Consider the following 27,708-nt stretch of genomic DNA (forward strand, 5'->3'; position numbering starts at 1 on the left):
TAAGCCATAGGCAAGCCCCGTAGGACTCCATTATTAAGACCATAGCTCTCGATGGTATCCCCGTTAACTGCATAAAGCAGGCATGCTTCAAGGATAAACAAATCCTTATTCTACTTACTCTTTTGCAATAAATAATACCAACCATTTGTATCAAGCTTGAGGGCCTCTCTTCTTGAGAAAAAAAAGAGAAACCAATAGCTCTGATACCAATGTAACATTTAATGCACTAGTAACTTGTGTGTAGCGGAAAATGATAACATAGTGAGCATTTCATTAAGAACAAGTTCCTAATGAGCATAGAAAGAGTACTTAGTTTGAGAAAGCAACTTAGCAATTTACATCTAGCTAGTTTGGCATAGACAATACTTGAAAAGAGAGAGAAATAGAACAACTGACAACAGTTGAGGACCGGATTTACATGGAGCCGCCCCCCCTCCAAAAAGGCTTTGTATTATAGCTTCTCCCATCAAAGGAGACTTTTATACAATACAATATTTGTGTTCCTTGACAAAAACTTGTTGGTGCAATGAAGATGGAAGCTTCATGCACCAATTATGCTTGAAAAACACACCTAGTGGGCCTAGCCTTAGTCCCAAGACCTCACACACTTTCAAAGATGGTGAGAGCTAGCAGGGAATGAGGAAAGATTGAGAGAAAGAAGATGTATCTTACGAGAAAGAAGTATTCTCCTCACATAATCATTCTAATAGCATAGCTTAGCTTAGTAATTAGCATGATGGAGGAGATGAGCATGCTTTTGAAGCTTGGCTCTTGGTTGGATTTACATGCCATAAACAAGAGTTGTTGGTGTAGGCCTCTACTTCTCAATGCTTGGAGAAGGAGATGGAGTTCTTGCTCAACACATAAGTTGTGTCTGTGTGTAGCAAAGTTGGTTAGTGTAAAATGCCAAGCTCTCTCTCTTCTTGGTCGACCCCTCTTCCCAAAAGCTCTTGCTGGCTTCCAATTGGTTCCTGCAAAGCTTAGCCAATAGGAATTAAGAAGCATAGTTGATAGCCTTGTGACATGTGTCCCCCTTTCCCCTTTTGTGAGAGCTTTAGGTAATTAGAATAATTTATTTAAACTCTCATTGGACCTTTTAGTCTTCTAGCCAATAAGAATCAAGCAAGCCATTAGACTATTGAATGCTCATTGGACCCTTTGGTAGAGTGTCCAATAGTCTTCTAGGGAGCTTAAATTCTATTGGTTCTTTTATCAAGCATTTTTAAATTGATTAGACTAATTTTACTCTAGCCTAATTCTCATTGGTCCACCTCTATGGCCATCCAATAGGATTTGAGGGGAGATTGGGGGCATCTGGGCTAGGAGTCTTCCATGTGTCCATTATTCCCTTTGTGTAAAGGGGGAGCTTGGGAGTGTGTGTGTGTGTGTGTGTGTGTGTGTTTCTCTCTCTTCCCCTACCATTAGGGCTCGTCCCCTCCTTCCTAGGGATGTGGGAAGACTTTTTAGTCTTCCCATAACCATCCAATTTTCCCCCACTTATGGCCATTGGACAATTTAATTAAATTTAGGAACTTTAGCCTATGGAAGTCTTAATGGAACTGAACCGTAGGTCTTTTAAGCTCCATTGATGCGCATTGCTCTTTTGCAGAATGTCCCCCTTTGGATCCCTATTTTCTCTCCTTTGGATCGCTGCTAAGACCGGTATGGCAACCTTACCAATATTCTAGCTTTTACTCCCCTGGTACCTCCCCATATTAAATGATCAGTTAACATGAGAAAATCATTTGGAAGAATTAAATATTAGTTTTATGACAGAACACCTCGAAGTTCTACCTCAAGGAGTACAAAGCCTGGCAAGGTCTCACACATGATGATCTTCTTATTTCTAATGTTGACTTTTCCCCTAGGGGCTTTGTGTTGATTTGTAGGTTTTGGAAATCCTAGGGAGACAAGAAAGCTGGCCGGGAGCCCCCTTTAGGCCAGACTCTTTGCCATGCAGTGTGGTTGCAAGAATCTATTTGGTATGGCTAGTTCTCAAAGGCATATGGGTGGCACCTATCAAGGAAAGCTCACAAATATTTCAAGGCAAGTTTAAGAAACTAGAAAGATGTGTACAAGGATGGGAATTGGCTCATAGTTGAGAAAATGATGCAATAGTTCAAGATTTCTCAAGGCTATGCTGATTTGGTTTGCAGTAGAATCCTCAGAGTTAAGCAGGAGTTGCAGTGCATCTATAGGGAACACCATAACATTCTTCTAAAGTTTTGCAGAGATATCTACCACTCAAAAGTTTCAGCTCCATTAATGGACCCACAACTGGTGGTAAAGCTTAACAACAGGTGGAAGCTATCTTGGAATGCCAAACAGTGGTCCTACAGGTTCCAATGCATTTGGGCCTTCCCAATGTCTATCAAACATAGTTGTTTATTGTGGCTTATCCTACACCCAGGCCTATGGACAGGTTCCAAAGCAAAGGAACTGGGTATTGCTCATGGGAGGTGTAAAATATGTATGGCTCAAGAAGAATCATTGGCTCACTTATTCATCACATGTAAACATAACTTGTGCTTCAAAAATGTACTGCAGCAGGCTGCGGTTGTTAATAAGTCAAAACTCCCTTGGAGATCTATTCTTCTAGAAGAGTGCAGCTTACTGACATCACTTGTGGACATGCTTAAGAGGTGAATACTTATGGCAAATTTTGGTTGAAAGGAACAAATCCATATTTGGTGGTTCTTTCTCTTCTTCTACGGGTTCTCTTACTATCAGGTATAAAGCTATTATGGAGGATATGATTAGGCATGTTACCACAACTGAATCATTTGATGTAAAAGCTATACAGAAGTCCTTTAGATGGCAAAAGTGGAGAGAGACTATTTTATCTCATTACAGTCCTCAGAGAATGTATGCCATTGCCAATTTTCTATCCTTCCCTTTGTAATGTTCCCCCTTCCCTTCGGTCTCTCTTCTGTAGACTAGGATTGCTCCTATCCTCTCTCAGGAGTCTTTGTACCTTCTTTCATTTTGCTTTAATATAATTCAATTGTTTTTTTTTTTATAAAAGGGAACTACTCTAAACTAGTCACATCAGAGTCACATCTTAACATTGAATGCTAATGATGATTCCCCGTCTAGCCACGCAACCGGTTCCGTTGAGAAGGTTGGTAGGTACGCATGAGCATATGCGATCCTCGCCTATATCTCACACGAGCATGGGAGGAGATGTGATCTACGGTGGGATGATTGAGCACTATAGATCTCGGGCTTTTGTGGACAATGTAAACTCGGGTACAATGTATCCGAGTTTACAAAAATACCCGATTTTACTTTCGCGACAAGATCTACGGCGGGTGCCTAATGTGGGGGCCCAAAATTGATGGGAGCCTTTGATCCCATCTCCCATGCCCGTGTTGGCATACATCTCCCATGCCCGTGTTGGATATGCCAGTGACCTAGCCCATAAAGGACACTTCTTCATTGGATGCGATGTGTCACGTGTCCGCTAGCCGTGCCTCAGCTTTATTTGCAAACCTCGTGGCGAGCCGTAAAGGGCCAACTTTTATAAACGTTGCAGCATTGCAGATTCTAAGCCTTAGCATGTGAGTTTCTCAAAAAGCAGATGAGGCGGCTGCTGTGTAGAGCCTCTGCCTATTCGCGCTCTTTTTCCTCCAGCTCTTCTCGGCCATCTTCCCACGGTAAGTTCCCCTGTTTCTCTGCATTACGTTCGAGGTGTTGCTTGTTTTGTAAACGGGCAAAGCATCGAAAGAGTGGTAAACAAGAAGCTGGGCCAGAATTGTACACACAAATTGTAATCATTGCCTAGGAGGTTAAGACTAGAGAGCTAGCAATGCGTATTGTAAGAGGCTTTTCTTTTCGTCTAGGTTTGTGTATATGAGCTACCGTTACTGCGTGGGCATGAGAGGGTCGGATCTAGGGCCTCAAATAATATCCGGTGCCGACACCAATTGGGAGCCATAGATCTTGTTCGAAAAAGTAAATTTGGGTACTCAAGAATCAAGATTGCTTCTTGCGTATCCTGTTCACACATCAAAGGTATATATGATGGCTTACGTGGGCAATGTGGTCAACACAGAAAGCCCACGTGGTGGGCTCACGCCTTAGGGTCATAGAGAGGTGATGACAATACTCTAGTCGAATGGAGCCATCCATGGTCTTCTCATGAGCAAAATAGTGCTGTAACTCTATATGCCTGGTCTGGGTGTTGGAAAACTGGGTTCCTCGCAGTGGCTATATAACTCTGGTTGTTACAGCGGCGGGGGATGAAATTCACACCCCCTTTCAGCTCGTGTTGTTGAAACAACACAAAGAAGTTGAAAGTGTGATGACAAAATTCTTTGAGGAATAGGCTTCATGTAGATGTCTTTTGTATTGTTCACCGTAGAACGATACTCCAGTTATAGATCTCCTTCCAAAACCTGCCCTCAAACATAGCGGTGCTCAATGTGCTTCATCCGAGCATGAAACATTGGCTTCGTAAAATCTGAAGCCATATGGCTCCACATGTAGCAAAGCTACGCTAATGAAAGTGTAACCATAGGTTGCCGCTTGCTGTTCCATGACAAGAAGTAGCGTAGACTCTGATGGTCTGTAAAGACAGTAAAATCCGCTCCGAGTAGGTAGTGCTGCCACTGAGTAAGAGCATGGATAACCGCCAAAAGCTCTTTTTCATAAATCTGTGCTCTCAATTCCGGCCTTGAGAACAATCGGCTCTCGTAAGCAATGACATGGCCTTCTTGCATTAAGAGCGCACCCAGACTACGACCACAAGCATCACAATATACTTCAAATGACTTCTGCAAGTGTGACAAAGTCAAAACTGTTCCCGTAGTCAATTTCTCTTTCAAAGTCTGAAAGGTAGTCACCTCTGTGGGTCCCCACGAGAAAGGGACTCCTTTCTGTGTCAAGATATGCAAAGGGGAAGCAACCTCTGCAAAGTTTCTAATGAACCACCTATAGTACCAACACAATCTCAAGAAGCTTCTAACTTCATGGACATTCTTCAAATCCGGCCAATCACGGATAGTCTCTATCTTGGCCGGATCCATTTGCACTCCTGTTGCTGACACAATGTGTCCCAAAAAGTTATCTCTGGGAGAAAAAAATTCACTTTTCTTCGCATTAATCTCCAACTTGTGATCTCGTAATGCCTGAAAGACTTGAAGCAGATGATCTCTATGTTCTGCCTCATCCTTGGAGAAAACAATGATGTCGTCAAAGAAAGTGCCAACGAATAGTCTGTACTCTTGAAAAATCTTGTCCAATTTCCGGTTAAATGTCGTAGGAGCATTGGTTAGGCCAAACGGCATCACCAAAAACTCAAATAACCCAAAAGTCGTTCGAAAGGCTGTCTTGTAGACATCTCCCGGTGCGATTTAGATCTGATGATATCCACTTTTCATGTCAATCCTGCTAAAGCACAGGATCCCTGAAGTCTGTCAAGTATATCATCGATTCTAGGAATAGGAAATCTGTTCTTGATGGTGATTTTGTTGAGAGCTCTATAATCAATGTACATTCTCCAAGATCCATCTTTCTTCAATACCAACAACACTGGAGAGCAATACGGTGAAGTACTAGGTTGGACAAGACCCTTTTCGAAGAGGTCTTTCACTTGGTTCATAATCTCTTCGTATTGGGCTCAGCTCACATGGTAAGGCGGTGTGCTTCCAGGTATCAGATCAATGGTATGATCTTCAGGACGAGCGGGTGGTAAATCGGCTGATAGGCCTTCTGAGAAGCAATCGGCATGAGCGTGGAGAAAATCTTGGCGTTCTTTATCAAGTTCAGATATAGTTGTCCTATCTTCATCACTCAACTCTTTCAAAAAGATCGAGTAAACAAACAGATTGGATTTCGTCAACTTTGGAATGGCCGAAGCCGATACAATAGGGACAGACTCGCCCTTAAAGTTTAATGTCAAGTTCTGCCCTTCTCTGTGGTCAATGTCACTTTCCTCGCCTGATAGTCGACCACGGCGTCGTTCTTGTGGTACCAGGGAATTCCCAAGAGGACATCACAACCTTCCAAAGGCATGATGTAAAAGTCCTCATGCGCCAAATACCCCTGACAATGCAACCGAAGTTTGCCAATGACAGGCCTTTTGGCTACGTCCTTGTCGGGTGCCGCTAGAACAGCCTCCGCAAGTGATCCCATCCGATTGGGAGTGATCTCGAGCCCCGCGCCCCCAATTCTGGTGAAATGAAGTTGGCCTTTGCTCCTTCATCAAAGAAGATCAGGGCTTCTTGGTCTTTCACTTTGCCCCAAGCTCGGCAAAATTTTGTACTCTCGTCCATCGTGCTGGGATCGGTATCCACGCAATCTGGAACAAGTTGTGTTTTCATCTTGCCTTTTCATCCACTGGAATTGAAGCTGATCTCTTTAGATAGCCGATTCCAGTGTTAGAAGTTTACAGCTACTGGTGATGTGTTAGTTCAAACAGTAGACTAGACAAGGAAATAGAAACTAAACTGAAATACATCTACTGAAATGAGAAACAGACTGAAGTACTGAGAATGATGTTCAGATTCAGATTCAGATTCAGACTCAGAGAGAATGAGTACAAAGTATGTATGACTGGAGTATACTGTATTGTTGTATTTAGGATTATAGATGAAAGATTACAATAAAGATGATGTAGCTCAAGAACAGCTCAGGAGTTAAGGATTATGAATCAAAAGCTAAGCAGATGTACAGCCGACAAATGCCACCCGATTAATGCCAACCCCATTACAATGTAATGGGTCCTATTTATATGCCTTGGGAATTACTGTGGTAATCGTCGTGGTAATTACTGACTGATCCATTGTTCGTCTCACAGAAGCCGGTTCCCACCCAGTGAGACTGTCTTAGCATTCTACATCCTTCCCTCTTTTCTTGAATTTTGGCAAGATTCCAAAATTTTTGAGGAAAAATCCACCGTCTGAGTTTTTTGATATTTTGCTCATTGAGTACTGAACGTCCTTATAATTGTAATTCCAAGGGCCGTTAGCCAAATGACACCAACCCCTGAGTGGAAAAATCCATCGTCTGCTGTAAAAACTGATGGAAAAATTCACCGTCTGATTCGAGGACTCAAAGTCTGTTCCAGTTGAGAAGAAGGAAAAATCCTTGACTGACTTTTGAGATAGAACTACCAAGTATCCTTCCATTGAACCTGTTTCCGTTTACCCTTTGGCCTGGATGGCGTCTGAGAAGTTCCAGTGCCAGCATTCTCCTTCTGATTGAGCCTGTAAATGGCCTCCTGCTCAAGCTGATCCCGCCTTTCTGTGGTCATCTCAATTTCATAAGGCGTGAGAGGATGATAAGTTTTGGTGTCGGGATCATAGAGCGTGCGTTTGCCTTTGGTGATCTGAGTTCTGGCCAGTTTGTGACAATGCGAGGCTGTATGGATCCATCCTTCTGGGAGAGGCTAATTGGTTTTGATCTGAGCTTCAAAAAGAATCTGAGGCATCTCTCTGTACTGTGGTCCTAGGCCTGGTTTAGCCGTAATGTCCTTTTCAGGCAGTTTAGAGGACTCAACAGTGAGTTGCAGCAGTTGGTTGGTGATCTTAGTGAGGCCTCTGATCTGAATTTTTCACTGGTCCATACACAGTTTGATCCTCTACATCTCATCTTTCAGCTCCTGGAGATCATTCAGTTGGAGAGCATCGTTGAACAGTGTTTGCCAAGTTTTCCATTCCACAGTCGATCGCTCATACCAATCCTGAAGATCATAGTAATCTTGAAATATGTGAGTCGATCGACTGGTTCTAGATGTTGAAGGTAAAGTGCTGGAAAAAATCTTGGCAACTCTGCCTCTCATGTTGGTAAAGCATACAAGAGAACTCGAAAATCAGGCACAAATTCCAAGAAGCTAAGGACAGCCTGGTTCTCTTGCTGCATCATCTTTCTGGTTACTCTAACCAGCTGAAATAGTCGCCGGAGAGCAGTTGCGTGTTCTCCCACTGACGTTCGTGTTTGAGGTCCCTTGCTGGTGGCAGTTTGGTCTTCAAGAATGGTCCGCACCCTTTGATCCAAAACTCCCCTAGCAATCTGCATTTGCACTAAGACCTCTTTCAATTGATTCCTGACATCCTTCATGCATTTATATGTTGCCTTGTTCCCCAACAGAAGCTCTTATTCCATGGCCAGAGAGTGACAATCTGCAGTAGACTACCGTTGCCAATGTGGATTGGTTACTCTCTCTTCAGCAGTTAGTATCCATTCAGGCATCCTTTCTAACAGCTTTATTGTACTGGGATGCGCAGGTAATTGGGAGGCCTCTTAATCATGGAAAACAACTGATTTCTAATGCTCAACCATTTCCCTGGCTCCGACATACAATCGCTAAAAGGGCTCCAGATCAGAGATAAGATCATCATCCTCCAGATACCGCTTGGTTGTAGGAGCCTGCTGATGTCTCAATCTCTTGTTCAACGTGATGAGATGTAATGAATGTTGCTCATCATCTGCTGGTCCCTCAGTCACAGCTTTGCCTTTCCCTGCTGTGTTGTGACTGGTGTGCCGGTGGATTCCTAGTGTTGCTGGGTTGTTGCTCTCCTAACTTCTGATTGCTCGACCACTGCCCTTCATGCTGGTCTGGCTGGTCTGCCTATGACTGATTTCCTCCAGTTGGCCCTGTACCACCAGTACCAGGTCCTGGAGGTGGAGATGGAGGAGAGGCATCATCATCATCATCATTATGCCCTTCGTTTGGTTCATCCTTCTCCTTCTCTGCTTCTTCTTCCTCCTTATCCTCATCTTCTTCAATGGTAGTCTGCTGTTCAATGTAATCAAGGATAGCTTGATTTGTCAGAGCACTGTTATATTCAGTAAGTTTATCCTGCAAATTACTCTGTATCATTTCCATAAGAGACTTCAATATCCGTGTCGAAAACAGCATTGCCTGTTGGATTCAAGATCTTGGCCAGATTATTATAGATATATCTTTCTGTTAATGTGGCCTTTAGAGCATTGTGGCGGATCAGTAAAGAGTTGAACTCAACTCACTTCATTCTTAGCATGGTTTCGAACCTATTAGCAGCTCGTTGTGCTCCAGCCTTTTCTTCCCGCATGGTCTGCATCTCAGACTCTACCTTGGCTAGCTTACTTTGTAACTGCTGAATGGTCCTATCTGAGTGAGCCTCAAGGAGAGTGTGGCGCAAGTTCTGGGCTGCTCTCCCTTGCTCCAGTTTTTCAATCTGCTCCTCAGCCTCCCTTAATTCAGTTTTTATCTTAATTAGTTCATCTTCTGATCCTATAGCATCCAACATTTGTCCCATACAATTGACAATAGTATTCCGTGATGAGTGTATGAGTACTGAACAACCGTCATTAAGTGTTGCTGGGTTAGAATCAGTTGGCTCATAGATTGTGATAGGAGCCATATAAGTAATGCAGCATAATCAGATTTCTGCAATAGAAGACGTCCCTTGAGCAGATGAGTCTGCAGCTGTTGTAACCTGTCTTTCTTTGTTAAGTGCAGGGCTTCTTCACTGTATGGGATGGAGACTCGGCCAAGTGGATTTGGAGAAGCTGGGCCTTTGCCCTTATCAACCTGGTCTGCTGATTGCTCATGACTGGCTCTTTCTGACTGATCTTGGCCAGTATTGGTGGTTACTTAAATCTGGCCTGCTGGCTGGTTGATTCCACCAGTGGTCTGGTCAGTCTGTTGTTCAGTCTGGCTAACTGGAGTTCTTTTAGTAGACACTGTTTTGACTTGACTTTCCAGTTGCTTCAGTAGAGCAGTGCTCTTAGTTAGTGTCGTCCTTGGCTTCTTTGAATTGCCAGCTTCATCTTGTGCAGCCTTTCTTTTCAGTCCAGTGGGAGTTGACTGACTTCTGGCTCTTCTTCATCCGAGGACAAGTCTATATTTTTGGAGAGTGGAAACGGCTTCGGACTCCAAGCCATTCTCACATGATCATGGGTGTCTAGAGCAGTTGCCCAGTACAGAAACTGCCAAACATACCAAGCTTTGAATACACTTTGAGATTTCAGCGTGGCAGTTTGTTGAAGCACATTGTGCGACAATATCTGGCAGAGGTCGAGAGAGACTTTGGAATCTAGTCTTTTTGCTAAAAGCATGGCAAAAAGTTTCTCTGACACATATGTCGGGTTATTCTTCATATGTCGGGTTATTCTTCAGCTCACAGCTTCAGCCACAAATCGATAGGCAGCGGGAGCTTCCAGTCCTGCAACTGGAATCCCTTGCGCACTGGCTTTCCTTTTCCGCTTAGCATCATCCTCCTCCTTCTCCTTCAGAGCTGCATTGATTTGCTCTGCAGTTGCCACAGATGGCATGGGCCAGTTTGGCATACAGAATACGAATGCTTTCTAGTGTGACAGACACCTTCTGGCCATAAATCACAGCATTGCCATCTTCAGCATTGAAAGAATCGAGGACTTGCCTTATGATGTCTGTGTTAAACTCAATCCTCGTGGCTTGCAAAACCACATGCAAGTCCCACAGTTGGAGTAGAGCTTTAGCTTGCTCAGTAAACACAGCGCTGAATTTTGCTGCACGGGATGAGTGGAAGAATTGTCTTTGTAGCAGTAATAAGAGCTTGGGTTTCGTCGATAGTGTTCTGCATCTTTTTTGACAGTTTCCTCCTACCCATGCACCGTGAAGATGATAAAGCAGGTGAAGAAGAAGATGATTTACTTGATTCTTCGAAACCGTATCCAGGTGTGGGTGGCAAAGTCAGACGACAATCCACAGTCTCCTCAGAGGATGAGGTTTGCGGCTGCAGTGAAGAAACTTCAGAGCTCGGCGATGGCGAGTGGACAACAGGAGGTAAGCGTCGCGCAGGGGATTTGCGAGGAAAAACGCCTATTCGCCTTACTGTTATACGCGTTCGCGCCATAAAAGCTCCACCACTTACCGTTCCTAGACTTCTGTGGACCGCAATTGACGTGGCAGACATGCATTGGACAAGACTTTCACCCCTCATTGAAATGATTACCACTAATATTCCATCTGACCGTTGGTCGCCTAAAAACTGATAACTTTGTCCCCACTGTTCTGGTCCTGGTAGGTTGCACATGAAAAAGTCCCAAGATAGCTGATTCTGGAATTTCTTGGTCTCCATCGCCCAGATTTTTAGTACCCTGTTCCTGGCAAGGCTCTCTAGCTTCCAAATAGTAGAGCTTGATTTTGGCTCCATTATACACCCCTGGCAGCAGTAATCCAGACAGTAATCCAGACAGGTCTTTCAGTCTTACCGTACCGTTGGAGAAAACCCTGTCCACTTCGAATGGTCCTGCCCAGGCTATCTTTAGATTCGACTTCTTAGGCCCCAATTTGGAATGATATTGGAGTACCAGATCCCCTTTCTGAAACTCCTGGACCTTAATCCTTCGATCATGCTAGTGTTTCCTTCTTTGCTGAACAATCTCCTGTTTCAGCATAACCCTTTGTCTCAGTTCATCTAACTGGGTAAGTTCCTCCAGTCGCTTCTTAAGATTGTGATTAAAATCTAACCCATATTCTACAGCCATTCTAAGACTTGGAATAACAAACTCCATAGGTACAACAACTTCAATGTCATATACCATTCTGAATGGTGTTAATCCTGTAGTGACCTTATAAGCTTTCCTGTATGTCCATAAAGCAGTCTAAAGCTTCAAATCCCACTGGTCTGGCTTTTTCTGCACTATCTTAGTGAGAATAGTCTTAATGGTCTTGTTACTGCTTTCGGCCTGTCCATTGCATCTAGGATAATAAGGTGTGGATTTTCAATGCTTGACTGAAAGCATATCCATAAGGATCTCCATAGTATCATTGATGAAGTGTGTCCCTTGATCCGACACAATCTCCACAGGACAGCCATAGCGACAGACAATATTTTCAAATAGAAATCTTGCAGTGGATTTGGCTGTGTTGTCAGGAAGAGCCTTAGCTTCTACCCACTTGGTTACATAGCAGGTAGCCATCACTATACCTATTCTTCCTGGGAGTAACCTTCTTGAAAGGTCCCATAAAATCCAAACCCCATTTCATGAAAACACCCAGTGGTTGTACTGGTGTTAAGGGAGTCATGTCTGCAACTGTGGGTCTACCCATTCTTTGGCATATGTCACAAGTTTTGCAAAAACTTCTGACATCAGATATCAATGTTTGCCACCATAAACCAGCTTGTAGAATCTTCTTGTAAGTAACATCAGTAGAGAAGTGCACCAGATTCTCCATTATGCGCCTCTAAGATAATTTGCATTCTCTCCTCCATAGGCACACATAGGCGAAGAATACCATCAACACCTAATCTGTAGAGTAAGCCCCCAATGATGGTTAACTTTAAGCTTTTGATAACAGAGCCTTCATCTGGTTTTGCTTCCAACCATCTCGGAAACCACCCTGAGAAAGAAATTGATATACTTCATATAATTTAGGATCAACTGATTCTGTCGCTTCAAGCTGAAATAATTCAGCATCCACTGGTTCGTCTCTTAAAGACACTTCAGAATAGCCCTCCGTACTCCTAGAGAGGAAATCAGCGCCACAGTGGTTCTTGCCAGGTTTATGGAAAATCCGAAATTCAAATTCCATAAGCAACATCATTCACCGTATACCTGCCTTGAATAATGACTTTATTAATCAAGAATAATAGGGCCTGATGATCCACATAGAAATGAAACAATTTGCCTAGCAAATAATGCCTGAATTTCGTAGCACTAAAAACCATCCCTAGAGTTTCTCGTTCAGTGGTAGTATAACTTTGTTCAGCCTGGATAAATCTGCGACTGGCAAAGTATACAAGATATTCAGTTCTTCCATCTGGCTGGGCTAGTATCGCCCCCATTGCCATCCGCGAAGCATCCACATGTACATGGAAGATAACATCCCAATTTGGTTGTCAATGACTGGTTTACTAATAATGACACTTTTTAAGTTCTAGAAACTTTCCTCTCACTCAGCAGTCCAATTGAACTTACTGGTTTTCTTTGTGAGCTCATATAGTGGTAAAGCTTGGGAGGCAAATTTATGCACAAATCTTCTGTAAAAGTTAATATATCCCAAGAAAGAACTTAACTCAAATGCATTCCGGGGCGCCTTGGCCTGCTGAATGCACTGGATCTTGTCGTTGGCCATTTCTATTCCATCGCGGGATACATGATGTCCTAGTAGCTGGCCTTTCCAGACTAGGAAAACAGATTTAAATGGATTTAGACGAATCCGCTTCTCCTGACTTCGCTTAAAAACCATTTCCAGGAATAATAAATGCTGTTCCTCAGCTAAATATACAGTGAACTTGTCCATAAATATGGCGATGAACCGATGAAGAAACTCATTGAATATCTTCATCATACACCGTTGGAAAGTGGTTGGTGCATTGCATAGTCCAAATGGCATTATTAGATACATAAATGCTCCCCACTCTGTAATGAAAGTGGTGGTCTTTCCTCGATCCTTAGGAGCAATTTGTAATTGGTTGTAACCACTATATTTATCCATAAAACTGTACATCTCATACCCTGCAATCTCATCAAGCAACATATCTGTAAAGGGCAATGGAAATGGATCCTTGATGGTTTGAGCGTTGAGTTTCCTATAATACACGTACTCTCAACTTCCCATTCTTCTTGGGAACAACTACAATAGGAAACAACCAATCGCTACTAGCTACTTCAGTGATGAACCCAGCTTTGAGAAGGTTATCAATCTCTTCTTTGACCTTCTTAGCATAATTGGGATTCATTCTGTACCGCTGCAGTCTCACTGGCCTTGCATCTGGCTTGAATAGTATCCTGTGCTGGCAGACCTCTGGATCCACCCCTTTCAGATCAGTGTGTTCCCTGGCAAAAACATCTTTGTAATGCTGAAACATTTTGCGTTCTTTCTCCTTCATTGTAGGGTTGAGATGTTTGTTAACTTTGATCATTCTAGGGTTGTCTTTAGAGCCTAGGTTCCATTTCTCGATTTCTTGGTCATCTGGGAGTAACTAGTTAAGCCCGCCGCCTTTTCTCTTGATTGACTCTTCAGCGTAATCCCAAGACGGTCCTTTTGAGTTCCAAATCACTGTTTTGATTTCCGTGTCCTCAGAATGTGCTGGCTCATTTGGCGTGCTGGATTCAATTGATCCTTCCGGCCTTCCAGTTAACTGAACTGATCATTCTCCTGAATTGATTTCAGTAAACTGGTCTAGAAACTGCTTCTTCTGTTTGTCAGCTTGTTCCTTGTTCAATAGAACTGCATTAAGATCAATTTCTGCTAAGGGAAAAATATTTAGAGTTGCTAACATCCTTTCAATCTTCTTGATCTTATACTTTTGGTATAGTTCTTTAGGTCTCAGCTCCTTTCTCCAGCTTCTAGTGTTGTTTGTTTGAATCTGGATTCTGCCACTAGCTCCTTGTAGAGTCAGAGTTTGATTAGCATAGTCGTGAATAGCTTGTGCCGTTCGCAACCATGGGCGCCTCTTAGTAGCATTCCATATGCTCCTTGCACATCGAGAACTAGAAAACTGGTCTTGAACTTCTCCTTGCCCACTCGTTTTGGCATATTTTCGATCATACCAGTAGCTTGCACTACTCCATGATCTGCCATCCGCACTTTGAAAGGTGCTGGCTTCAAATTTGTGATGCCCATCCTTTGCTGAAGATGTACTCCCATGATGTTTACTCCTGCTCCTCTATCCAGAATGACACTCGAAAGTGGTTTCCATTGTTTCCGAACTTTGTAATCTATCTGAATTAGCGGCACTTCATCATCTCTAACAGTCGTCAAGTCAACTGTCCTGGTCTCCGCCTTAGCCTTTCTTCGCTGTCTGATGAATTTCGTTGCTTCAAGCAAAGTTCTTCTAATGTCTTCCAACTCCACAATGAGTTTCTGGATTCTGTCACAGATTTTGACATGAATTTCCTCTTTCTCATGGTCAGAGTTGTTGTCGGAGCTCGAAGAACTGGTAATATCTTCACAATGCCATTCCTTCATTGTAGTGCTTTCAGCTCCTCTATGAGCTCCCAACTCTTCAATCATCCCTTGTACTGCAGCCAACATGGTCTCAGGTATGCCAGGCTTTGACTGATCTGTCTCAATGATTGGGTTGGTATCTTTTGAATGACCTGTGCTTCATAACTCTGTGGTTACTCTGGTAGCTTCTTGGCTAAATCCTCCGTGATCTTCGCCGCTAGTTCTCTCTGTTTTTGCCATTCATCAACCACCTTTTCTTTACCCTTGGTCTTTCATACCTCTCTCTGTTGAGCTCATTTGTTGCTTTCAGTAGGGACTGGTTTTTCTGGAATTTCTGGGATTTCCTCAATCACTACTCCTTTGCTTCGTGTAACTGCTCGTACTGGAACTAGCTCTGGTACTTTCACCTCAGTAGCCACAGTCCCAGGTGTATCTGGACATTGAGCCACAAAATGCCCATACTTTCCACAAGTATAGCAATTCAGACTTCGGCTCTGGAAGTTACCACACCCCTGGCCCCGGCCAGTACCCTCTTGGTATCTGCCGCGCCTTGGACCAGTACCACTGGTACCTGGTTTCTCCTCCTGAGAAGGCGTTGGCAGTTTCCACTCTTACTGGTTCGGCATTGGTATATGCCACCACTGACAAGTCTTTGCCCTTTTTGAAATGATGAATCCTAATGCCACAGTTATTCCATAAATGGCCATAGGCTTTACAATAAGTACATTGTGGGCATTCGTTGGAAACATGGTTCTTAGATTTACATTTTGAACACCAAGTCTCCATTCTTCTCACTGGTTGTCTGGTCTGGCTAATTTCAATAATTTGCCGAGCCATCTTTTCAATCTTCCTAGCTCAAGACCCCTTTTTATACTTATCCTTAGTCTTCTCATCGGAGCTACTCTCAGAACTGCTGGAAACTCGGCTTGAATCAGTCATCAGTAGGAGAACTTCTACTATTGGACCTCCTCTTCTTATGACCTTTTTCCTTAGTTTGTTGTTCCAGCTGCTGCACCAAATCATTGAATTTCTTCGTCGGTGCTGGCACCTCCTGCTCCCTAAGCTTCTTGCTGCGAAAGCCATTCAAGAACCATGTTTGCAGTTGCTTTTCTGATGGTGGTTCCTGCAGCTGCCTTGTCAGCTCCTTGATTTTCTCAACATAGCTTCGGATTGACAATTTTCTCTGCTTAATCTTATCCAGTTCACAAAGAATATCCTCATCACCTCTGTTGTCGAAATATTCCAGTCTGAAGGCTTTAAGTAGTTTATTATAGGATCTGAGCTGGCAAGTCGGATAATGGTAGTACCACTTTCTCGCTGCCTCCTTCAGTGTTTGCAGAAAGTATTCACCCCAGTCATCCTCATCAATATTTTTCAGCTCTGCATACTGCTCAAAAGCTTGGATGTGAACATCCGGATCATCCTTCTTGCCTCCTTTGAACACTGGAAAAGAGATTTTCAACGAGGATGTGTAATCATGCCGATCACCGTTGGTCCTTCCTCTTCTCATCTTAGAGTCTGGACGCCTCTTTGGAGTTTTCTTACAATTGTCTGTATCTGCATCCCAATTAATATCGGCTTCTGTCTCAGTTTCTGTGTCCTCCCTGGCCTGTCTACTGGAAGTACCGCGACTTCCTTTACTGCCTTTGTCGCCCTCGTCCCCTTGCCTGGAGCAAGAACTTTTAGCCTTGGTGTGCATCCCTTTCTGCCCTTTTGCGTCTGGACTGATTGGAATGCTGTGAGTCCTGCGCCTCATCAGCCTGACTGTGCTCCTCTTGAGCCTCAGTGTCAATCACCAGCTCAAGCATGAGGTCAGAGTCTCTTTCTGACTCCTCAGGAATAGGGTCAACACGGTAGGATGGTTTTCGACCACGATTGGTTTTGGGTGCCATTACTGCAGCTGAGAAACTTCCAACTGGGAGATGAGTTTTCTAGTCAACGAGCAACAGCTCTAGCCATCGTGATCGCCAAAATGGAATTGGAGATGATCTCTTTAGGTAGCTGATTCCAGTGTTAGAAGTTTAAGCTACTAGTGATGTGTTAGTTCAAACAGTAGACTAGACAAGGAAATAGAAACTAAACTGAAATACATCTACTGAAATGAGAAACAGATTGAAGTACTGAGAACGATATTCAGATTCAAATTCAGACTCAGAGAGAATGAGTACAAAGTATGTATGACTTGAGTATACTGTACTGCTGTATTTAGGATTACAGATGAAAGATTACAATAAAGATGATGTAGCTCAAGAACAGCTCAGGAGTTAAGGATTATGAATCAAAAGCTAAGCAGATGTACAGCCGACAAATGCCACCCGATTAATGCCAACCCCATTACAATGTAATGGGTCCTATTTATATGCCTTGGGAATTACTGTGGTAACTGCCGTGGTAATTAGTGACTGATCCACTGTTCGTCTCACAGAAGCAGGTTCCCACTCGGTGAGACTATCTCAGCCATCTACATCCACGTTCCTCAGTTGCTCTCGAACTCTCAGGCCTTCCATCGTCCTTGTCGTTCTGTTCTTTCTGTGCCTTTTTAGGGCACTTCGCGGAGATATGTCCAGTTTTCCCGCATCCAAAGCACTTCCCTTTCCTGAGTAGCGAGCTCTCTCCTGAGAAGTGAGTTTGGGTCGTGTATCTTTCTTTTTTGGATTGCTCTTCCTCTTTCTACTTTCATTTGTCGAAGTCGGTTCGGCTCTTTCTGTCATGATCTCATCAATAAGGTAGGTCAAACTGCCAGAGTGAATGGCAAAACCCCGTGTCGCATGACTCATCAACTCCTGAATGGAAGCTGACTTTTGTTCCAAGCAATGATCTCGGATCTCTGTAGGTAGACCCAAGGTAAACCGCTCAATCTGTTCCTTGAACGAGATCTTCTTAAACGAAGAGGCGGGTAGAAAAGAGCTCCAGAATCTCTCGCAATAAGCGTCCATTGCATCTTTCTTGGTCATCCGAAGATTGTTCCAAGCAGTTCGTATATCGCGTTCATACTCTCGAGTCAGCCAAGAATTAATAAAAAGCCTCTTGAATTTCAACCATTTAACTGGCACAGTCTTGTTTAATAGAAGCGTGGACCACCAAGTTCGAGCATTCCCCTTAAAGTAAGAGGCAGCTCTCCGAATCTTAGAGTGCTTTGAGTAAAGCCCTCCCGCGAAAGCGATGTCAAACTGTCGTACAAAAGATAAAGCCTTCGAAGCAGCTCTATAACCAGAAAACGTGTCAAATTTAATTGACTGTCCACCTTCCTTAAACTCTTAGACTTTCTTGCTTTTGTCTTCCAGAAAGTCAAAGTCATAATGGTTGGCTTTATAAAAATTCTTCTTCTTTGCATAAAAGTTGCTGTCGTCAGAGTCTGAACTGTCTGTAGACGAGTCCTCTGTAGAACTGTCACTCACGGGGCGAGATTTAGACTTCTTTGCCTTTTTCTTGCCCTTTCCGAAGCGTTGCTTTTTGCTTCGCTTTTTGCCTTTTCTGTCTTCTTCGCTCGAGTCAGATGAGCTAGAAGACCTGTCAAAAGAAGAAGAAGAAGAAGAATTGGGTACTCCTTCACATCAGACACGCTTCTGTTGCTTTCTTGTCTTTTCAAAAGTAGACTGACGACCCAAATAGCCCGGGAAGTTAGTGCCTTTCTTCTGCTTTTTGTCGTGCTTTTTAACTTTGTTCCGCGCATCAAAAAGCTGAGCAATTCGTGCATCAACCACCTCTTCTAATTCTTTCTCTATATACTTCCTAGGGGTAGGAGGTTTCTTGAGAGCGGGTTTGGGGGGTGATTTTGTGGTCTTCTGCCATTGCGTGTGCACCTCATCGAAAGAGGTCTCGCTCATATATTTTGCAAATTTTGGATCCTTCACAAAATTGAGCATCATCTTTGTTGCATCGCCGATCAATCGTTGACGCTCCATCTCTCGACGCTCCGCAGGAGTAGGCCGAGGCGGGCCATACTCCTTCCCTGAATGTTCATTGTGATCCCTTCCTGCATCTATGGATGCAGAGGGAGTCGACTGATCTTTGCCTGAAGCCATAAGTGCCACGGATTTTTTTTAAAAAAAATTAGGGATCGGATTTCCCGTAGAAGAGAAATCGGCCGTGCTCTGATACCATTGTAACAGACTTGGACACTCCCAAGTCGAGAATCTACCGCGACAGCACAAATAATCACTTCAAAACAGTTCATAGTTTACAATTGATTCGACACTGGCCCGACGGAGTTCCATGCCTAGAGATATTGGCCCCAAAGACTGGCGCCCCTTTTGGTATTTCTTTTTGTATTAATCTGTGTTTAAAGTACAAGAGTGCGGGCAGGCGCTCACGCTCAGACTCTGCGTCCAGATACTCCGAGTTATGAGGCCTTGCCTTCTTATTTAAAGAATACAAGGGATGCCAAAAGCAGAGCCCAAAAGCTGAAAATCAAAAGCCCAAATAAAGCAAAGGCTCTTTCTCTCTCTTGCTTGTAAAATAAAGCAAGTTCCAAAAAGCTGTCCATAAATAGCTTTTAAAAATAAAGCAGAAGAGTTTCTCTCTCTCTCTCTCTCATAAAATAAAGCAAGTTCCAAAAAGCTGTCCATATTAGCTTTTACAAATAAAGCAGAAGAGCTCTCTCTCTCTCTCTCTCTCTCTCTCTCGCATAAAATAAAGCAAAGGAGTTCTCTCTCTTTCTCAACTTGCGTGGAATAAAGCAAGATTCAAAAGCTTATCTAAAAGCATTCAAAAATCTGCCGCAAAACGTTGCCACGTCAGCAGTATGGACCTCCGCAAACTGCGCCGCAATTTTCGGGCCTGCCCAGTGCCCACGGTGCAGCCACGTCATCACTTCCGCTTGCCACGTCAGCCTGCAGCCGCAGCTTTCTGTGAGCAGGCAGCAGAGAGTGTATGTGTGTGTTGTGGGCACGCCACGTCACAGGTTTGTGACAGCTTTTGCCTGTTTCAATTTGACTTGGATAATTGCACTCACATAGTGATTTTACTAGATGAGGCTCGTAAAATGCTAGAATATAGTGGCACATGTTGTGCACTTAGTGTTCTCTTGGTGAGGCAAGCAAGTAAGTTTCCGCAATAGCTTAGACTTGGTATTAGTAATTACACCTCCTATTTTGGTCACACTGGTCCAAGTAGGAAATGTCAACACTTTGTTTATTTTGCTGGTATGATTGAGGTGTCGGGAATTGGCTGGCTTTGTGCCTCTGTGATTGTGCTAGGATATCAACACCTCCGTCTGTAATGGCTCGTAGAAAGTACGTAGTGGGTTCAAAGGAAAACAATGACACTAATTTTGCTTCTGTGGTTCAGTACCTCTGCCTGTAATGGCTTGTAGAAAGCTCTGTGTGGGTTAGAACATGCTGGACTCCAGTGAAAAGAGTTGATGGATGTAAAGTTACAAACGGGAAAATTTTTCAATAGGTTGGATCAAGGTCTATTGCTAAATCTGGTTTGGTGGATTGTTCTGGTTCTTAAAACCAATGTTTAATCAACTAATGGCTGACCACATTTTGTATTGTTTTTATTTTCCCGTCTTAATTTGTGTTTTGTGCAAGTGTTTTGGCCACTGTTTAGCTTGAAAGTTCAAACCATTTTGACCATGCAGGCGAGGAAGCTATTATTATTGATGGAAAGTCTGTAGCAGATGAAATCAAACAGGTGGTTGCCAAGGAAGTTGCAACGTTTAAAAAATCTGTTGGCAAGACTCCTGGATTGGGAGTCATATTTGTTGGCACCCGAAGAGAGTCTGAACTTTATGTTCACAACAAGACGATTGCCTGTGCCGAGACTGGAATAGCATCCTCATGTACTAAACTCTCAGAAAATGCTTCTGAAGAAGAGGTTCTTGCAAGTGTGATGAAGTATAATGAAGATCCATCTGTTGATGGAATACTGGTGCAACTTCCTCTTCCTAAGGTTATTACAGACCTTCTGTTAAAACTTGTCAAGGTTGCATGATGTTGCTTGCATACACACTTTCAGCTCATTGCTCACGGCTCTACTTTGGGAAGTATTGCAATTCAATGTTTTGTTCAGCCTTTCATAGTAGTCAGGTGCTCAGAAATCTATATCCTTTCAGTTAATTGCTTGCCCTGTATATAAATTGTGTGGGTCCTCATTCTTTGGCTAATGTCCGACTCAGGTCCTTTGTTCTTTCTTTTTTTTACTTTGTTGGATGGCCATTTTCTAGTGCATTATTCAGGGTCCTCTCTGCATGCAGATGTTTGCCTATGCTTGAACATTGTTCTTTCTCTTTTCCTCCTCGTTTCTCTGTAGGGCCTGGCTATTTCTTTTTGTTATCCCGTATCTTTGTGCTCTAATATCTCCCATGAACGGATAGGAAAGAGAGAGGGCTGTTTTGGTTATTGGGGCTGTGCCCGGTCTTGAGTGAGATATGCATCACTAGGAGGCGTGTCTTGTGAGAGTGCGTGCAGCATCACGCTTTGGACCATGTGGAAGGCTGGATGTGCTCACATTCTGAGCGCACAGTCCTCCACTATATCCATTTGGACTGAGCTGCTGCATACTCTTCGGAGTCAGTGGGATACTTCAACTAGCTCCTCCAGGGTAACACATACGCCTTTTTTCACACATGGGCGAGATCATCAGTTCTTTTGAGTCGGGATCATGCTCACATCACATGGCATTGTGCACCTCCCGAGTGGTTCATTTTACACTCATCGTACAAACAACCTTGATGTTTACATAGCCTACACATCGTTCTCTCTCTTTTCTACTTTCTCTGGTGATAGGCCATTGAGCATCTCAAGAGGTCTCTTTTGTACTTAGAATTCAGTTGTACTTAGAATACAGTCCCCTTTGTGTGTGTGTGGAGAGAGAGAGAGAGAGAGAGAGAGAGAGAGAGAGAGAGAGAGAGAGAGAGATGAAATGAAATGATATATTATGATCTGGTAGTGTTGAAAACGCTAGGCTGAACTGTAGCAAAAAACGTTGGCCTTGATCTGCTGTTGGCTGGAAACGCTAGGTCACCTGTTGGTCTTGCTGAGAAGGTGCACTGTAAGTTGGTGAACTTCTGTTGCCTCTTCTGCCAGATAGTGCTAGCGCTGTTTTCTTTTATAGAACTTAGCAAATTTGCCCTACCCAGTTACCCAACGAAGTCACTTATTAATAATAAGTGAAAAATGGATAAAATAGGGAAAATGGGTTCTATGCACTGTAAAATGCTCATGATGGGTACTGACTATAATGCTGATGATCATGCTGTGTGCAACCAGAGGATATGCAACTACTCTTAAGTGGATGGACATGCACGGCCTGCGTACAGGCTCACAAAGGTGCCAGAACACTTCCTAAGCTGACCTGAACCCTAGACCTGAAGTAGCTTGTCCACATGCACATAGGGTTGATGTGCACGTGACATCATCGCCCCAAATAGGGAGCGCTAAGCCACGCAGACCAACCTGTTGTGAAACCAAGAATTTGCTTATCGGCTCAGCATAGAATAGAAAGAGGAAGGGGGCTAGAGGACAGCCTTGTTTGACCGAGCGTGTGAGCATGAAACGATCTCCTCTACCTCTTGCCAAAATCACTTGATTGTGTGCACGTCTATAGAGAGCTGACACACCTCTAATCCAAGCATTTGAGAAACCCATCTGGTGTAGAGTGCCTTCCAAGAAGTCCCAATCAACTCTGTCGTAGGTCTTCTCAAAATCGAGAAGAAGTATCACCAAATCCTCACCTCGGAGGTGCGCGAGGACAAACGCCTCTTAAAAAGTAAAGATGTTGTCAAGGATACTGCGCTCCTTGACAAAACCTGTCTTGGTCCCATGTATAATGCTTTCTAGAAGTGGCTGAATCCTCAAACTCAGAGCCTTGGCTAGAATTTTGTAGGCTGAGTTGAGGATGGTGATGTGTCGCCATTGCCGAATCTCATCCAAGGAGCCACCCTCCTTGGGAATGAGGTAGATCAAGCCCTCACTCATGGTGTGAGGCATCTCTCTTGTTGGCAAGATGTATTGGAAAGCGCTGCAAAGGTCTAAGCCAAGCAAGTCCCAGTACTCCAAGAAAAAATTGGGAGAGTCAAACCATCCTCACTGGGACAACTACCTCGGGGAAATGCTCTGAGGGCCTCATGGAGCTCCTCTAGCTGAAGAGGCAGCTCAAGCCTCTGGCACATCTCCTCAGTCACAAGACAAGGCATCTGTGCCCAAACCTGCTCTCTGCATGTATCGTGACGCTCAGACTGAGGCTCTGTTGACAGCAGGTCATGGTAAAAATCAGCAGCAACTGCTCGCATATCCTCTTAACTCTGAAGAACCCTGACTCGTCGGGTCTCCTCAATTGGCTGACCATAGTGTGCGAATGACGGGATCCCACTGTCTCAAAGAACGCCCCAGTCACTTTGTCACGCACCTGGGTCCACTAGGACGCTTGTCGATAAAAAGCAAACACACGGCGCCTCTCCTCTATGCTGGCTAGCTCCTGGTGACCTTGTTGCAACTACTCCTCCAACCAAGGATTGTCTGGGTTGCATCCTCTGGAAGGAAGCAACACCCCGTCGGAGACGCTTCTCCTTCTCCTCTCTCGCTGTAGCCAGGCGAGCCCTAGACTCCTGGAGAAAGAAGCGACTAAGCTGAGCAAGTCCAGAGGCCACTCTGTCAGCAGGGGAGTCCTGCGTGTCCAAGCCCTGTGTCCAAAGAGCCACCACTTGCTCTCTGAGCTTTGAGTCCAACAAGATCCTCTCAGGGATGTGTAGCATCGTGCTCCCCCTCCTTTGTCTATATGTCACAGTGAGGATCACTGGTGCATGGTCTGAAAAAGATGTCCCAGCTAAAATGCAAACTGATCCACCCAAGTCACAGATGTGGTCACTAGCTTAGAAGCGATCTATCCGAGATAAATTCACTCCTCCCACTCTACGGTCCAAGCGAGAGAAGGCCAAGCTGTCTGGGGACCTCACAAAGCCAGAGTACTGCCAAACATCTGAAACCCTGAAAGTCATACATAGCTTCTCCCAAGCTGCCAACTCAGCCCCGTGCACAGTAGGATGGCTACCTCCAATCCTGTCAGAGGGGTCCTCCAACATGTTGAAGTCACCCCCAATGAACCATTGCTCTGCATGCATTAGAGACTTGACAATGTGAGACCAAAACTCTGACGTGCACTTGCCACATTGGGCGCATAGATGTTCAGGAAGCCCAAGAGGCAGTTCTGAACCTGCTTAGTAATCCATTGAGCACTGCCAGGCACAATAATACCTCTACCCACAATGGCCTGCTGCCAAGAGTCCGCAATAGTTATACATAGAGGAGGAATAGAGGATCCTATGTTTAGGATGGTAGATCATTGGAGGATCATACCTTCTCAAGTCCAAAAATGTATTAACAAGGAATATTTTGGAAATAGGGATCCAAGGGACCACGTGGCCGCCTTTGTGCGTGTCATCAAGGTTGAGAAAGTACTGGACTTTCCATGAACTCGGAAACAAGCTGCCTCAAAGTCTGGTGAAGAGTCACCAAGAAACCATGTGAAGTCGTAGGCAAAGAAGTCCCACCTACGACGAATGTCGAAGCTTGTCAGTCCATGAGGAACTTCTGCAAAGGGAGACGTCTGCACTAGAAGGGGGGATCGCAAGAAAGGCTATCCCTCTCTCGCCAAGCGACTCGTGGCAAAAGCGCTGCCAAGACATCTCCTAGCAGCCGAGGAAGGTCCTGCCCCATGGGTCGGCGGGGGGGGGGGGGGGGGGGGTAGGAGCGGGAGGAGAAGTGGAAGTAGTGCGGCTAGTGGGAGGGGGGGGGGGTGGGATGGGGGGGGGAGGAGGGTCTATCGGTGGTGAGGGTGAGGTGGAGGGTGGAAGTAGGGCCTCGTCCTGCTCGCTTGATGGCCACCGCCTGTCGTCCTTTGCTACCTTCTTGCTTGATTTCATGGGAGTGTTCGATTGAAGTGAATTCCCTCTCTCATATGTGAACATGAGGAGGGAGTGTGTGTGTGAGCTAGTGCAGGTGTGTGTGAGAGACGGTACATGTGTGTGAGCAAGTGCGACTATGTGTCTCAAGGATGAGTGGGAATGAATGTTGAGAGAGAGAGAGAGAGAGAGAGAGAGAGAGAGAGAGAGAGAGAGAGAGAGAGAGACCATACTCTAAAGCTTCTTACAGGTCATCCTTTTTGCAGCATTTGAATGAGGATAAGATAATGAGTAGCATAAGCTTGCTAAAGGACGTGGATGGTTGCCATCCAATGAATATCGGAAGTTTGGCACTGAATAGAAAGCAGCCTTTGTTCATTCCTTGCACTGCAAAGGCTTGCTTGCAAATTCTTTTAAAGAATAGCATCCAACTAAGTGGCAGATATGCTGTAGTCATAGGTTGTGGCAATATTTCCGGTCTTCCCATTTCCTTACTCTTACAGGTAAAAATTTAAACACAACTGATCTGAAGCATATCTTCTCCTGTATAGAAGGCAGGCAACGGTTGAATTAGAAGGACATTTTGTTAATAGACAGGCTTTCAGTCAGTACATGGGCAACCATTTTCTCTAATGTCATCACGGCTTTAATGCCACTTTGGAATAACCACCTTTTAAGATAACACCATAAAATTTTCTGAAATTGATCATTTGCAACTTTCAGAGTATGCTTTGTTTCTAGTACTCCTGCTATTTAAACTGAGCTGTTGAATACTTTGACGAGAGTCCAATGCCTAAAAGCATGATATTACCTGGTATCCATTCTCTATTCTTTGATAGTGGAAGCCAATAGCTTATACGCCTCATAACTCCCCTGTTGTGTGAGCTTCACTCTGTCAAGCATGTACATTGTGTTCGAGTAATATAATGAAGTGGGGAGGGCGGCTGATGGGCATCTTGACTCGCCCAATACTAGCTCATAAATTAAAAAAAAAAGGACAAATCTTGGTTCCTTGGCCCCTTGAGGGTGGCAAATGGCACAGGTCTGAGATTTCTCATGCATGCTTGTGGCCTGGTTTTCAATAATTCAAAACTAATGGCTCAAATGTGCAATAGCTTACCGTGCTACATGGGTAATTCTTCGTACATTCACAACTGAAGAGAATTGTCTGGATTAGAGAGTATTTAACAGAATTTGGGAGAATAACTGCTGCAAGTTTGTATAGCCTTCCTAAATTTCTAGTGTGGCACAATCTGTCGCAGACATGCCCCTGAGCCTACTTTAAGCTAATTTGCTGTCATAAAAAGGTTTTTGTTTTGCGGAAAGAATATCGGTGGAAATTCTCCGGAGGTTTGATTTATTCTGCTGTCTGATGCAGAAACACAATGCGACAGTAACAAGGGTGCATGCATTGACTGAAACTCCCGAAGATTACACTCGGAGAGCAGACATAGTTATCTCAGCGGCTGGCTGTCCAAACCTTGTGCGAGGAGACTGGCTAAAAAGAGAGGCAGTTGTTTTGGATGTAGGAATCAGTCATACTCAGGTATACTCACGCCTTGCTTTATTTTACTAGCATGTTCAGTTGCATGCAATTGTATCAGAGAAGGCTAGAAATTCTGTATATTGTTCCTTCCTTGCCTGATAAGATCTTGTTGTCTACATGCTTTGGATTCGTACTATCTAGATAGAAATTATTTTTTGAAGAGCTTTTGAAATGCATGCCGTGTATGAGGATGCTTGTTGTGTTACTTCATGGCATTCTTATAGAGAGCAGCATCACCAGTGAGATCGTTAGCGGCACACAAGTAAGATGGTCACTAATATAGCATTTGGAGATTTATTTGATGTAGTGTTTTATAGGTGTATAATGAAAGTCATGGCTGACTTCTCATCTTTCCAAGGTTTAGTATAGCACAGACTTTTGGCGTATGGTATGGTATGATGCCAATCAAGTTCTTAATCGCTTACAGGATCCATCGTCAGGAGATTTGCATCTTGTTGGCGATGTATGTATTGAGGAAGCTCGAAAAGTGGCATCTGTTATCAGTCCTGTCCCTGGAGGTGTTGGACCAGTGACAATTGCTATGCTGCTCCAAAATACTATGTTGGCAGCTAAATCCAGACATGGTTTACACGACTTGCGGGCTTAATCATTCATTTAATGGTCTCGATGCAAATACCCACAGTTCACTTAAATTCTTTTGATGTATACAGAAAATGATTATAGGAAGATCTCATAAATGTATAGAGTTCCCAAATAAATGATACACCTGGAAAATTGACAGCAAGGTCTGAAACCGATAGTGACAAATTTGCCGTTGGGAACAATTTTGGATGTCTTACTGTTTTAAGGATTAATTTGAAAATAGAGAAACTTATTTTAATGGTTTGCAAGCGTAGATATGTTACCTAACCATGATTTTTGAGCACATCAAGGGAATGCTTCTTGCTTATAGAACACTACATGTTAGTTGCTTGGGGTGCATAAAACCTGTTTTTGTGTTTTCTTTTCTTTTAGCGACTGAAAACTTGATAGAACAATTAGAGGCTTTGTTGGCACTGCCTTTTGGCAAAAAGGGAGGGTACAAGTCGAGGAAGTGTACGGCGGAAAACCTTCGTGATGACCTTAAGTACGGTCTTTTAGTGTTCTTTCTAGTTTTGTCTCTTGTGTGGTAGGTTTGTTATCCTAGTTTCCTGTTGAACAATAAGTCTGGAGTTTAAGACTCATCGAAAATAGGTGTTTAAGGTCTCTTGGGATTGTTCCTTCAATGTTAAAACCTCTTTATTGATAGGACGAGAACTAGGAGAGCATATGATCATGCCGGCTTAGTGGCTGAGCATTTTATACATGCCAGGGATTTGCTTGCAGAGCTTCTAGCAGTGATGTTCAACCGTGCCATGTGTGAGGGTCTGCCTGATACTTGGGACTTTATCTACTATTGTACCTATATTCAAGTCAGGAGACCCTATGGAGCTTGGGAATTATTGCACCATC

At 43.9% G+C, this 27,708-nt stretch overlaps 1 protein-coding gene across 2 annotated transcripts; it reads left to right on the forward strand.

The window, feature by feature from the left end:
• Positions 1-3,484: 3,484 nt before the first annotated feature.
• On the forward strand, positions 3,485-27,097 carry LOC147442417 (bifunctional protein FolD 4, chloroplastic-like). 2 transcript variants are annotated; one of them, XM_086528590.1, is made up of 5 exons: positions 3,488-3,656; positions 20,451-20,761; positions 24,977-25,213; positions 26,089-26,256; positions 26,684-27,097. In XM_086528590.1, exons 1-5 carry the CDS (start codon positions 3,581-3,583, stop codon positions 26,861-26,863), a joined length of 972 nt encoding a protein of 323 aa, XP_086384716.1. In that variant the 5' UTR covers positions 3,488-3,580; the 3' UTR covers positions 26,864-27,097. The 2 variants fall into 2 exon arrangements, with proteins under 2 accessions (XP_086384717.1, XP_086384716.1); XM_086528591.1 differs by lacking the exon at positions 24,977-25,213 and having other exon boundaries at positions 3,485-3,656.
• Positions 27,098-27,708: the final 611 nt, after the last annotated feature.

This window comes from Adiantum capillus-veneris, chromosome 14, assembly GCF_014529385.1.
Source record: "Adiantum capillus-veneris isolate H3 chromosome 14, ASM1452938v2, whole genome shotgun sequence".
Classification (NCBI taxonomy): domain Eukaryota; kingdom Viridiplantae; phylum Streptophyta; class Polypodiopsida; order Polypodiales; family Pteridaceae; genus Adiantum; species Adiantum capillus-veneris.